This window comes from Penicillium coprophilum (genome assembly GCF_028826855.1).
Source record: "Penicillium coprophilum strain IBT 35676 chromosome Unknown utg000002l_segment0_segment1, whole genome shotgun sequence".
Lineage (NCBI taxonomy): Eukaryota > Fungi > Ascomycota > Eurotiomycetes > Eurotiales > Aspergillaceae > Penicillium > Penicillium coprophilum.
Genome location: NW_026622722.1, coordinates 5947048 through 5959519, shown reverse-complemented (window position 1 = coordinate 5959519; position 12472 = coordinate 5947048). Strand labels below are relative to the sequence as shown.

At 51.6% G+C, this 12472-nt stretch overlaps 4 protein-coding genes across 4 annotated transcripts; 2 read left to right on the top strand and 2 right to left on the bottom strand.

Moving 5' to 3' along the window:
• Positions 1–98: 98 nt before the first annotated feature.
• On the top strand, positions 99–3127 carry N7500_004318 (U3 snoRNA-associated protein UTP13; the record flags this gene model as incomplete). Its single annotated transcript, XM_056675464.1, has 3 exons — positions 99–272; positions 336–363; positions 417–3127. 3 exons carry the CDS (start codon positions 99–101, stop codon positions 3125–3127), a joined length of 2913 nt encoding a protein of 970 aa, XP_056535989.1.
• A 288-nt stretch (positions 3128–3415) lies between these two features.
• Positions 3416–5082, bottom strand: spp2 (spliceosome ATPase-activating subunit SPP2; the record flags this gene model as incomplete). Its single annotated transcript, XM_056675463.1, has 2 exons — positions 3416–4612; positions 4657–5082. 2 exons carry the CDS (start codon positions 5080–5082, stop codon positions 3416–3418), a joined length of 1623 nt encoding a protein of 540 aa, XP_056535988.1.
• An 848-nt stretch (positions 5083–5930) lies between these two features.
• Positions 5931–6897, top strand: N7500_004316 (RTA1 domain-containing protein; the record flags this gene model as incomplete). The annotated part of the gene is made up of 2 exons (XM_056675462.1): positions 5931–6117; positions 6185–6897. 2 exons carry the CDS (start codon positions 5931–5933, stop codon positions 6895–6897), a joined length of 900 nt encoding a protein of 299 aa, XP_056535987.1.
• A 789-nt stretch (positions 6898–7686) lies between these two features.
• Positions 7687–12200, bottom strand: eaf1 (MYB and HSA domain protein; the record flags this gene model as incomplete). The annotated part of the gene is made up of 5 exons (XM_056675461.1): positions 7687–8772; positions 8826–8983; positions 9048–11851; positions 11947–12075; positions 12157–12200. 5 exons carry the CDS (start codon positions 12198–12200, stop codon positions 7687–7689), a joined length of 4221 nt encoding a protein of 1406 aa, XP_056535986.1.
• Between the last annotated feature and the right edge of the window lie 272 nt (positions 12201–12472).

The window sequence follows — 12472 nt, the reverse complement described above, 5'->3', positions numbered from 1 at the left end:
CGAGCTGCCGTTTTTTGCGATCGTTCAATCTCTACGGCTCTTCGACTGGCCAATGGCGTGCTAAATTCTACTTTTTTACGCCGATATATCATAGAGTCATGTCGAAAGCTATCGTCAAAACCACTTTCGAGGCGTCCCGCACGCTTCGCCCCATTTACACCGGCGGTAGCACCGCGCTGGATGCCAGTGGGCGTATCTTGCTGAGCTGCGTGGGCGAGGATGCCTTGATAGTCGATTTGGAGACTGGTAACCAGCTCGCTAGCCTGGAAGGAGTATGTTTTGTCGCCTTGGAATATTCGTCAATTTACAAAGCGCTAACCGGATAAACGCTGTAGGATGGAGAAATTGTCACAGGCTTGGCCAGTAAGTATTGCATGCCCTAGGAAACGAGAATAAATAACTGACAATTCGGTTAGTAACGCCTTCTGCTTCACACGCTATTGTCTGCTCGCGCTCAATGTCCATGCGAATTTACGGGCTCCCAGATTTCGACGAGACTTCCCAGGCCATTGAAGCAAAACTCCTCCGAACCCTTAAGCCTCACACAGCTCCCGTTGTGACCATTGCTGTCGACCCTACTGGCACACTACTCGCCACTGGTGGTGCTGATGGCTCAATCAAGGTCTGGGATATTAGAGGCGGATTTGTCACTCACACTTTCCATGGTCATGGTGGTGTCATCTCCGCGCTTTGCTTTTTCGAGGTCCCTTCTGCCGACAGCGACTCCAAGTCATCTAAGAAGAACAAGTCTGGGCAACAGGCTACGGGAGATGATGAAGATGTGGAGGGCTCTGCCCGTGCAGGTTCTACTGCAGGATTCCGTTTGGCATCTGGCAGTGAAGATGGCAAGATGCGTGTATGGGACCTGCACAAGAGAAAGTCCATCGCGTCGCTCGAGTCACATGTTTCACTTGTTCGCAGTTTGTCCTTTTCTTCGTCAGAGAACGCATTAATTTCGGCCAGCAGAGACAAGACTGTCATCGTCTGGGATGCACGTACTTGGAAAACTCGCAGAATCATTCCTGTTCTGGAAAGTGTCGAGGCCGCGGCTTTCATTGCGGATAGCGGGCTGTGTGTTATTGGTGGAGAAAATGGTAAATTGCGAGTTTGGGACTGCAACCGTGGAAGCGAGATCACAGAGGAGCAAGAGGCTGGAGAGGAGTTTGAAAGTGTCGTTGCTATCCAGTATTCGCCTGGCTTACCTTTCGTCCTCACCGTCCACGCAGACCAGACTCTCCGGATCCACTCGCTCGAGTCGCTGTCTGATTATAAGCCAGGGTCAACTTTGAAGCCATTGACGGTTATCCGCCGCATTTCCGGCAATGACGACGAGATTATTGACTTGGCTTACATTGGGCCTGACCGATCGATGCTTGCTCTGGCCACCAATACTGAGAGTATTCGTGTAGTTTCGGTTGCTCCTTCGGAAGATCGACCATCAGCTCAGGGAGAGGAGTACTTTGGTGCTGATGTCACACACCTGGAAGGCCACGACGATATCATCATTTGCATTGATGCAGATTGGTCAGGACACTGGCTAGCAACTGGTGCTAAAGACAATACAGCCCGTCTTTGGCGTATTGACCCGAAGACATCCTCTTATACTTGCTTTGCTATTTTCACTGGTCACGCCGAGTCATTGGGAGCAATTGCCCTACCACGCGTCCCACCACCTGTTGGCAGTGCCGCATATAACGACCCCGTGAACCACCCGCCAGCATTCCTAATTACTGGATCGCAAGATCGCACAATCAAGCGATGGGATACAAGCAAGTTAGCCCCTTTGACGGGCGAAAAGCCACACCATCCTAAGGCAATCTACACTCGCAAGGCCCACGAAAAAGATATTAATGCCATTGATATTGATTCTACATCTGAACTGTTCGCCTCCGCATCACAAGATCGCACTGTGAAGATCTGGGCCGCCGACGAAGGCTCGTCAGTAGGTGTCCTCCGTGGCCATAAGCGAGGTGTTTGGTCGGTGCGATTTGCCCCGCAAGGTACACCGATCATCAACTCAGATTCACGTACCAGCACGAGTCGTGGTCTCGCAGTCACAGGCTCCGGTGACAAGACTGTCAAACTGTGGAGTCTGTCTGACTACAGCTGTCTCTTGACTTTCGAGGGTCACACCAACAGTGTTCTCAAAGTCCTCTGGCTCCCACCTCCCCAGGTCTCGAACCAAATCGACGAGGATGAGGATGACGAAGAGGCCGCAACAGCACGCAAAAACGCTATCCAGGACCGCCCTCTTATCGCCTCCGCTGCCGCAGATGGTCTGGTCAAGATCTGGTCCCCTTATACGGGCGAGCTCGAGACCACCCTGGACAATCACATCGACCGAGTCTGGGCGCTTGCTAGTCCAACCCCATCAGGCTCGCGCGCAGATGTGAAGCAAGTTTCTTCGAAGTTCAACACCACTCCCTACGCTATTGCCTCTGGTTCCGCCGACGCAACAGTGACCTTCTGGACTGATACCACATCATCCACTTACACAGCCGCTGTCAACGCCAGCTCTGCTCGCGTCGAACAGGACCAAGAGCTGCAGAACTACATCCGCGCCGGTGCCTACCGTGAAGCCATCACTCTGGCCCTGCAACTCAACCACCCGGGCAGACTGCTCTCGCTCTTCACCTCCGCCATCAACGCCGCAGACGACCCAACTGTTCCGGCCGAGGACCGCGAGCGTGCTGCAGCCAGTCTGTCCGGTAACCCGTCCATCGACAAGGTCCTGCAGAACTTGGACCCTGCCAACTTGCGCACTCTTCTACTCCGTCTCCGGGACTGGAACACCAATGCACGCACCTCGCGCGTGTCACAGCGCATCCTGTATGCTCTGTTCCGGTCCTATCCTGCGTCCACTTTCGTGGAGCTTGCGACCCAGTCCGTTCGCGGAAAGGAGGGTCGTGCCGCGGCTGGTATGAAGGACATCCTCCAGGCATTGGCCGCGTACACCGAAAGACACTACCGCCGAGTTGAGGAGCTGGTTGATGACAGCTACCTGGTGGAGTGGGTTCTCGGTGAGATGGATGGTGGTGTTGGACTCGGTGGACTACGTGATTTGACGGTGGGTGATGCCAGTGAGGAGGAAGAGCATGAGAAGGACGTTATTATGTTGGAAGCATAGTCTGGCTTTAGTCTTTTGCCTTGTTTGTACATTGAATTTGGCGCTTTCGTTCTTGGAGTACAATGGGTGGGAAGGATAAAAGCCATCTCTTTATAGAATTGAACAGTGTATCATGGAGAGTTTCCTTTGGCCAAAGCCATATATTTTGATTGTTCGGGGTATCTTTATTTGGTTGAGTCTCGTGGTAAAATAAGTGGATGGAGGGGATATGCAGCGCCCCAAAAGCAACAATTTGTCCTGTACAAAGGCATCGATGCCCTCTAATCCCCTAGTGAGGACATCTGACCTCTAATCATCACGACGACTCCGACGAGAGTCGCGATCACGATCTCGGTCTCGGTCATTCCGAGATGAGTGAGACGACTGCCGCGAGCTGCTGTATCTCTCATCTCGAGATCGATGGCTGCGATCCCTGTCCCGCTCTCGATCTTCGCCTCTCCTCCGATCGTCCTTATAATCATCACGGTCCCGGCGACGATCCCGGTCGTGGTCTCGATCCCGATAGGAACGGTCGTCCCGTCTGCTTCTATCATCATCATCATATCGAGAGGAATGACTGGAAGATTGCCGGCCACTGGATCGACTACGGTCACGTCGCGAGGACCCAGTCTTCCGGCTAGAACGATCCTCATCGTCGTAGTAGTCGCGTTTGCGGTATTCACGGTCTCGATCCTTGTCCCGACCGCTCTTCTCAAGATTACGATCTCGTCGCTCGCGCCAGTCATCTTCCTTAGAAGGCTTGGCTTTAGCCTCCTTTTGTAGAGCAGCAAGTTCTGCTTCGGTGAGTTGCTCGCCGGTTTTCTTATTTCGCATTGTGATAGGCATGTACACGCCCTCAGCCTTGTCGTCTTCATCGCCCTGTTTCCGCGACGCTTTGCGCATAGCTGCTTTCCCCCAAGCTCCAAGCTCGGTTTCGGCCCCCTTTCCACCGGATGAATCCTTTGCGCCAATGCCGAGGAACCCAGGTCGTCGTTCTGGGACACGAGGGTTTTTCGCTTTCTCTGCAGCTGTGGCACTGCTGTAGTTGCCTCGTCCTATAGCTTGACCATCCTTCCACCCCATTCCTCGCAGCAGCGCGGCTCCAAATTCTTCGACTGGAATAGCATTGTAGGCGTCCAAACTAGCAGGGTCCGGCCGGGATGCCACATCTGTACGGAAAGATCCGAGCTCGTTGTGGACTGGTCCTTCCTCGTCACCTTTGCTTCCATGCTTAGCTGACTCGATCACAAGGTCTGACCTCCTTTCGTTTTCACCCGTAGTTTCCCGAATCAGCGCCTGCATAGCAATCTCGTCGTCGGTGAGGGGCTTCGTCTCGACAGGTTTCGCATCAGGCATGGCCTGGTCTTCGTCCCCTGCTGCTCCACGATCTGCCTTTTCTGCGGACTGCTGTGCAAAGCTCAAGCCGTACGCCATGCTGGGCGTGTCCGTCTCTACTGTAGGCTCTCCGGGAGGGGCTTGTCCATTCTTTTGCGCTTCCTGCATCGCCTGCACTTCGCTAGGCAGCAGATTCTTGCTTTTTTCACACCTACTCGGTCACGCCAGTTGTTCTTACTCGTAACGGGGATGACTAGAGGCTTCTTTCCGTCCGCGACTGCCTGTCCGTCTGCAGTAATGGCGGCACCTGTGTGGGTGTCGAACCCTGAAATTTCCTCGTGGGCCGGGGGGGTCTCCTCTTCGTCGGAGTCATCGCCGAGCTGATGAGGTCGCCGAGGCAGTGACCGGCCATTTGCTGGGGAATTTGTGGAACGACCGCGATTTGAGGATTGGATATTGAAACCAGTCTTTTTTGAAGGAGCTTTCGAACTGGATAGAGATAGAGAGATTGGTTTGGACAAAGGCTCCCTGCCCTCATTATGCTTGTGCGAAGACATCGCGATGGTATCTTGGTTCAAACCGAGTGGAGTGCTTAGTAGGGAAGAGAGAGCTCGAGGCGCAATTGATGCTTGAGAGCTCATGGGCGGTGGCAAAATTGGAAGCGCGCGGCTAAACCAGCAGATTTGGTATGGACAACAGTCATCTAAGCTACTCTGCAACTCGATATACAACTCACGAATATTTATTATGCGATTCTTCACTAGGCATGGGGTGTCTGGAGTTGCTTATTAGCCGGATGTACAATACATAAATCTATAGATACAGCTCTTTATAATATGTGGAATTTTGTCACATAATTCACCTCTCATGCCTCAACATTCACGACCTTTGTTGAGATCAGAGCTCCACTCATCTGACGCATCTCAAGGCAGTAGCTTATAGCAATAGCCAGCAAAGAAGGAATGGTGGCATCAACCGGGATGATCTGATCATAATCAGGAACTTCGGACGTATTCGTAATCAGATCTCCCTGTTCGCCCCAGCCCTAAGTTTGTCCAAGTATTGGGAACTCAAGTATGTTGAGGGTAATGAAGTACCTAAGAGCCACTAAAGTAGCTAAGATGCAAGTTGAATATTGGACTACTCCACGGTCCCAGCTTGTAGTCCACTGGTTCTGGGTCTATCTTTAGGCAATTATGTTCTAAGATCTGGACTACGTAGCAGTAGAGTACGAAACTTGGTTTTCCATTTCTTTCTCACTCGATACCTAGTAGTATTTCTAAAAATATGCCGGAAAGACAAGCATAGGACGAAAGAAGCATAATCCAAAAGTGGACCGGGGAGATGCCCCACATTCATGCGTATTCGTTCAGAAATTCCCTAATTGAGAATCTAGAAATAGCCCTAGATATTACAGCCTTAGACATTTATAGGTCCCTGTCCCTTCTCCTTACGATGAGCAAACTACACTCTTGTTGATATCTATAATATGGATATTGTTTTTCACCCCGGCCAAAATGGAACTGATCCATGGGTAGAGTTCTATCCCTATACGCCATCTGCCACAGCTGGGTACGCCTTTATGGGAATGTTTGGGGTTTCAACCCTTGCCCATATCGTGTTGATGTTTCCCTTCCGTGCTGCCTATTTTATTCCACTGGTGTTAGGGGGAATTTGTATGATGACATTCCCCATTCCCTTCTATCAGAGAGGAACATTCGGGCTAACGATGAACGAAACCAGGCGAGACATTCGGCTACTACGGCCGGGCATGGTCGCACCAGTCTCGATTCGAAATAAAGTCATGGGCCTTGCAGGAGATGCTCATTCTATGCGCACCACCTCTTGTCGCAGCCACTGTGTATATGGTCCTCGGCCGTATCGTCCGCTCCTTCGGCGCTGAACATCTTTCAAGCATGCGTCCCAAGCGGCTCACCTTTATCTTTGTTATGAACGATGTGCTCTGCTTCTGTACACAATTGGGGGGTGCGGGTGTCCAAGTTACCGGGGACCAGCAGGTGATGAAAATTGGCAAAAAGGTCGTTTTGGCTGGCTTGATCTTCTCCTTGGTTGTCTTCGCCTGGTTTATTCTGATTGCGGCCAAACTCCATCGACGACTTCGGCAAATGCCTACTCCGTTTCTTAAGGAGAACCCACATCTACACTGGCAGCGATACATGTGGGCAATTTACCTTTCTTGCTTTGCATTGATGCTGCGTAACCTGGTGCGCACTATTCAATTTGGAGCCGGTCAGACAACCGATGTCAACACTAAGGAGGCCTATATCTATGTCTTTGATGCCTTTTTGATGTTTTTTACCATGTTTTTATTGATAATTTACCATCCGGGTCGGCTTATCAAGCAGGCTCGTCGCCTGACCAAGACTCTGGCGGGAGATGGGAATTCCGATGCACTCTTGAATGGGTGTGAAATGGGTCAGAGGCCTGCCAAGTGACCACTGACAAGCGGGTGATTGTAATATATTGGGCCTCTTGTGATCTATCGGAGCCTGAATAGAAACCAATAATGCTTACATATCAAGATGTAGAAGTGATACCCAGACATACAAGCCACTTCGAGCGGAGCAATGCTAGATGGTTTAAAGGGCCATGCATACGAGCGAAGCCTTTCATAGTTCGTGGACGATACCTACCAGATAAAGCGCTGTAAATCAGCCATTATCACTGGGGACACTGGATTTGATTCGATTCAGCTGGTGTCCAAGTGGTTGATGTATGGAAGGAAGCCAAGGTATGTCAAAAAGGACAAAGCAGTTCGGAAACCACCTAGAGTATCAAAAAGTTCAATGAAAATGGCTATGTAGTCCGCACGCGAAGCACCAGATTTGGCAGATACCTTCTAAATTGGAAGTCTACAAGTACACACAGAAGAAAAACAAACTCCAAACTAATCATACAATTCATATCAATTCCTAGAGTAATCCGTCCGCCCCCAGCGCCTATTCCCAATGATACAAGCCCAAGCCCATTCAAAACACTGGTGTAAAAAGAGCCAGTGCATATCAAGTTCAAGTAAATGATGAACATTTTCAACAAGCCAAGAAAAAAAAGAAAGCACGCGTGCAGTAGAGGTCAACAGATGGAGTACGTGTAATTGTAGGTGTAGCGCAAGAATCCGAGTCGATGGTCAAGGACAAAGTGTAGAAAATAAATCGGCGTAAGGGTTGGTGTAAGTATGTACAGACGAACGTAAAGGTGGGGGGGGAAAGAAGTTGAGCAAGCTCCTAGCTGCTCGCAGTCTGGGCTGCTGGAGCGTGCGGGCTCTTGCTGGAACCTTGAACAGCACCCGCTTGGGCACTGCCGCTACGCTGATTTTGAGGAGTACCGCTGCGGCTGGGTAAGGGTGCAGCACCGTTCAAGGCCGGCGAGCTAGTCGGGCCAACACGATTTTGCTGGCCCGGCTGGGGGACGCGCATCATTGGGGAGAACCCTTGGTTTTGAGGGACTTGTATGCCAGAACTGCCATTTGGAGTCTGGAAATTAGCCTCGTGGGGAACTTGGTAGTTAGCCTGAACGGCATTTGCATTGATGCTACCCGCAGCAGCATTCATCGCTGCTTGTTGGGACAAGCGCTGCTGTTGCTGCTGCTGATACTGGTTGAGTCGATCTGTGGCTAGCTTGGTCACTTGCTCTGGAGGCATATTCGGGTTCGTGCGTTGAATCTGGCTTTGAAGGGTGCTGATTTGGGGCACAACGCCGCTCGAAAGAGGGTTCGGCTGGCCCATACGAGGCGATGGTGTTGAGACGCCTTGTGATGTACCACCATGGAACGATGGACTCTGCATTCCCCCTTGGTTCTGGAGGGCAGCCATCATAGCAGGGTTATTAGGAGTACCATTAACGTTCGACATATTCAGGTTCGGCGATCCCTGTGACCCAAAGTGTGGATTGTGGAATTGTTGGCCCTGCTGAGAAGGGTGCGGCTGCTGTTGCCGAGACTGTAGAAGACGCTGCTGCTCCTGCAATCGATTGGCTTCCCGAATCACGCGTGTGTTATCAGGAGAGGCTTGCATCGGCAGGCCTGGCCGTGCTCCTGGTGTTTGCTGCATTTGAGCTTGTGGCATCATCTTCATGGCCATTCCATTGGGCATCTGGCCATTGGGCTGTGCACCATTAGGCATATTCGGCATCGGAATGGGGCGGCCTTGGTTGACACCCGCATTAGGAGGTATGCCGTTGGCCATTCCACTTGGGGTCCCACCTGGTAGGCTAGGATTAGAAGTGGGCGGCATGGCGTTGTTACGCCCCGGCGCGTTCATCATTTGCTGCTGGTTAGGTACTTGGCCGGAACGCTGCGCTGCGAGACTAGCCTATATGGGAGATGAGCCACAGTGCTATCGTTAGGGACGTCAATACCACTCACTCTTTGCTGCGCAATCATTTGCTGACGATACTGTTCCTGTCTTTCCTGCAGCTTCATCTCTCTGTCGTACTTCAACCGACTAAACTCAGCCGGAGACGAGATCGGAGGCTTAGGTTGGTTAGCCTCATTGGCCTTGCGTAACGAAGCAAGGTGGGAAGCTAAGAAAAGGAATGTCAGTGGAGTTCTTGACGCAATGTGACCTTTTTTTCCTATGAGACATACCATGCTGCTGCTTCTGAAGCATAGTTTCCCGCTTCTTGGCGAGCTTTCGCATCGCATCAAGCAAAGCAAGATGCTTCGAAGATCGTCTACGGTCAACTCGAAGAGGCTGGGTGGTCCTCCGGCGAACAGGTGCCGGGGGCTGAGTGTTGGCGCCCTGTTGCTGCTGCTGCTGTTGCTGCTGTTGTTGAGCAGCTTGTTGCTGGGCCAAAACAGTGCGTTGGGCAGTCTCAAGCCTTTGGTGATAAGCTCGGAAGTATTGAGTTTTGGACATATCTGCAGGGAGACCTTCCAATCCCACCCATCGCTCGAAACATTCCCAAGGAGTCCGTCTCTCAGCGCCAGAGGTGAAGAGTGATGACGGGGTAAGACAGCTAGAGATTAGGGACCAGTTGTAAGAGTATTCCTTAACCAAGCGTCGGAGTTCATCATCCTCAGCGTAAGTCCATTGTGAGGACGAACGTGATTCAAAAAAGCCGACAGATGGCATCGGATGTTCAGTCGGAGGCCGGAATTGATGGCCAGGGTGAATCCGATCACGGATAGGCTTGTTCTCTGGCCGGAACAGTGCAACGTTTGTCTGCTCAGGTGCCAATTCGGTGATGCGATTATCCGAATCGTTGCCGTACTGTGAATAGTCATATCTGCTCCGTTTGCGAGGATGATCGTCATCGTGGAAGCTAATCTTCGCCGATGCAAATTTGGACACTGGTAATAGTTCCGTTTTCCAAACTGTGTCAGGGGAGACTTTGAACACCGGTGCGCTCGTGCCGGGGGCGATTTGTAGCGGTCCATATATCGGCAGTTCATCTAACAATTTTTCGGCGGCGGGGGTCATGTCAATTGAGAAGTTGAACTCATCTGATCCCAGGGAGAATATAGCAGCAGGAGCGACTGTGTCATGAATGTCATGTCGAGGTTCGTCATTGAACCCATCACTGACTGATTCCTCCTCGGCAGATGGGATGAGATCCGGAGTGGGATGACAGGCACCAAACACTTCATCGCCTGCATCTTCGGGTGGTGGGCTGAGGCCCGTTTTAGAGGTGTCCTTTTCTGCCAGACTTGACGTTGGAATCTTTGCTTGGACACGAAGTAGAGTCCGATGTTCCGCGTCGCAGTTGACATACTCTGCGCACCAGTCGGCACAACTCTTCGCAGCGGCAATCTTCCACTTTCTCTCCTCCCGGAAGTCGGTTCGCATCCACTTCATGTGGTCCAGAACAACGTCCCAATGTGTTCCCTGGCGGGGAGGTTCAACAGAGCGTTTCAACTGCCGCAATGGCCATCGATTCGCATTTTGAAGAGCATAGATGCGCCGGAGAGTACGGCAATCCATCTGTTCTTGGTACTCAAGCAGGTGGTTGCTAGTACTTAGTGTTTTGTGCGCGGATGCCAGCAGAGTATTGAGATTAGTTCCCCGAGGAGGGGCGTACGCTCTGTTCAAGAACAATGTGAAAAGATAGTCTTGCTCCTCATTCAGCTTGGCGACCGCATCCGTGTCTCGGTAGGTCAGGTCCATAGAGTCGGCTTTCTCCTGCTGGGCTGGCTGCTTTGGAAACACAACAGTCGAAAGTCGGCTTCTCTCTTTCTCGCGTTCCTTCCGGTCCTTGAGGCGCATTCTTGCGACAGAATCAGGAGAGCCTTGATCAGACGGGGTAGCTGGCTGGCTTCTATCATGAGCGATACTCTTTGGGGTTTCTCCAAGGATCTCGGAAACAGACTTGTGTCGTATAGCCCCTGATGATACTCGAGTGGTCATGCGCTCGGGTTGTGTTGAGCCAGGTTGAGTAGGTGGGATAGAAAGCTTTTTGGCAGTGGGAGTCTCAACAGCTGAATCTGCGGCTTCGGCTTGTGCGGTGGGCGAAAACGATTCTCGCTTCGTCGTCTCAGGTTCTTGTGGTGTTTTAGCTTCAGAAGGGACGGAGGCGGGTTCCTGGTCGATATCCATGCGATCTGTTTCGGCCCCGGTGTCCACGCTCTCTACAATCACCTCTTTCGATGAAGGTAGGCCTGGAATCACATTATTGAAAGGCTTCTCAGGTTTCGACTGAGCTTCTTCTAGGCGCAATTGCTCGTCCGGGGTCGAGGGAACCAAACTCAACCGAGCTTGGGCAGATCGGTCATGTGTGTGTTTTGGGTGATCAATTGGCCCGGCATCCTCGGTCACTTCTTCTGCGGGGCTTGTGTCGGGTGATGCGGCAACTGGAATGGGTGTATTATTGTTGTAGGGGTCAATGGAGGAGGCGGGTGATGGCGGTTGTTCGTGTAAGGATGGCCCCAAGCTAAGGGGGGGTCGTGCTTCGTGTTTTCTTCGAAGAGAGTCGGAGGGAATCTCCAGTGAGGGAACTCCAGTCGCAGCCAGCTTTGACACACGGGGAGATGTCTTTGCTTGATTTTCGTCATGGTCGTGGACCCTGAGCGATGTTTCCGCTATCGGTACGCTACTTTTCTGATCGGCGCGCAATGAAGCGAGTGACTGCGCGGTGACAGGTGGCACGTTGAGATCCTTTGGCAGCTTGGGGCTGGTGGCTGGCACTGAGGGCTGACGTGTTCCGACTGCATCCACGGGGGTAGGAGGGTGATTAGGTGTCGCAGTCCGGGGCCGATCTAGAACGGGCGTAGCATGCTGTTGGGGCTCGGTCGCATGGGGAGCTCTGACATCGACAATTGGTGGTGGAGTGATCGTGGTGACAGGTTTGGCATTGGTGATGGCTGCTTCTGATCTGGAAATTGCACTTTGACTTGGTGAGCGCGCACGCGCGTGGGTTGGCGGTGGAAGAGTAGCTTCATTGAAATAACGACCTCTAAATAAGATATTAGTATTGGGAGTTTAGAAACCAAAAAATAAAAAATTGCAAAGTACATCTCATTATTAGAGCGACAATGCGATTGGACTTACTTGGAAAGATCATTGGCGTCAAGGAAGGCCTGTTCTTTCTGGTGGTAATGAGCGTCCTCGGTCGCGCCAAACCCGACCGTGGCTAAATACAGTTCGCTGAGCTTGCGCTTTCTGCGCGACAAACAGTTTCTAACCACCAAATTAGCGATAAATTCATCACTTTCTAGGTCTTCTGGTCGAATTCCCATCCTGAAAAAAATTAATACTTACGCGATCTCATCATTTTTAGATCGTAGGAGCTCGTCACGGAGCATGGAGTCTAGCTTCGGAACGCAGCATCCGATTAACGCGGGAACAAGGGGGACTGATCGAGCGAGGTCATCCAGATGGAAAAAATCGCTCGAAAAAGATGAAAAGGGTGGAGGGAAGGTGGTAGGCGATGAAAAGCACCTAGAGCAGGATCTTTTCGAAGGGGGTGAAAATGAGGTTACAGGGCGGTATGAAAAATGTGGAAGAACGGGAAGGATGTTGGTTTAGGTACAACCAGTTACTCGCTCCATCTATAAAAAATACACGGCTTGACCAG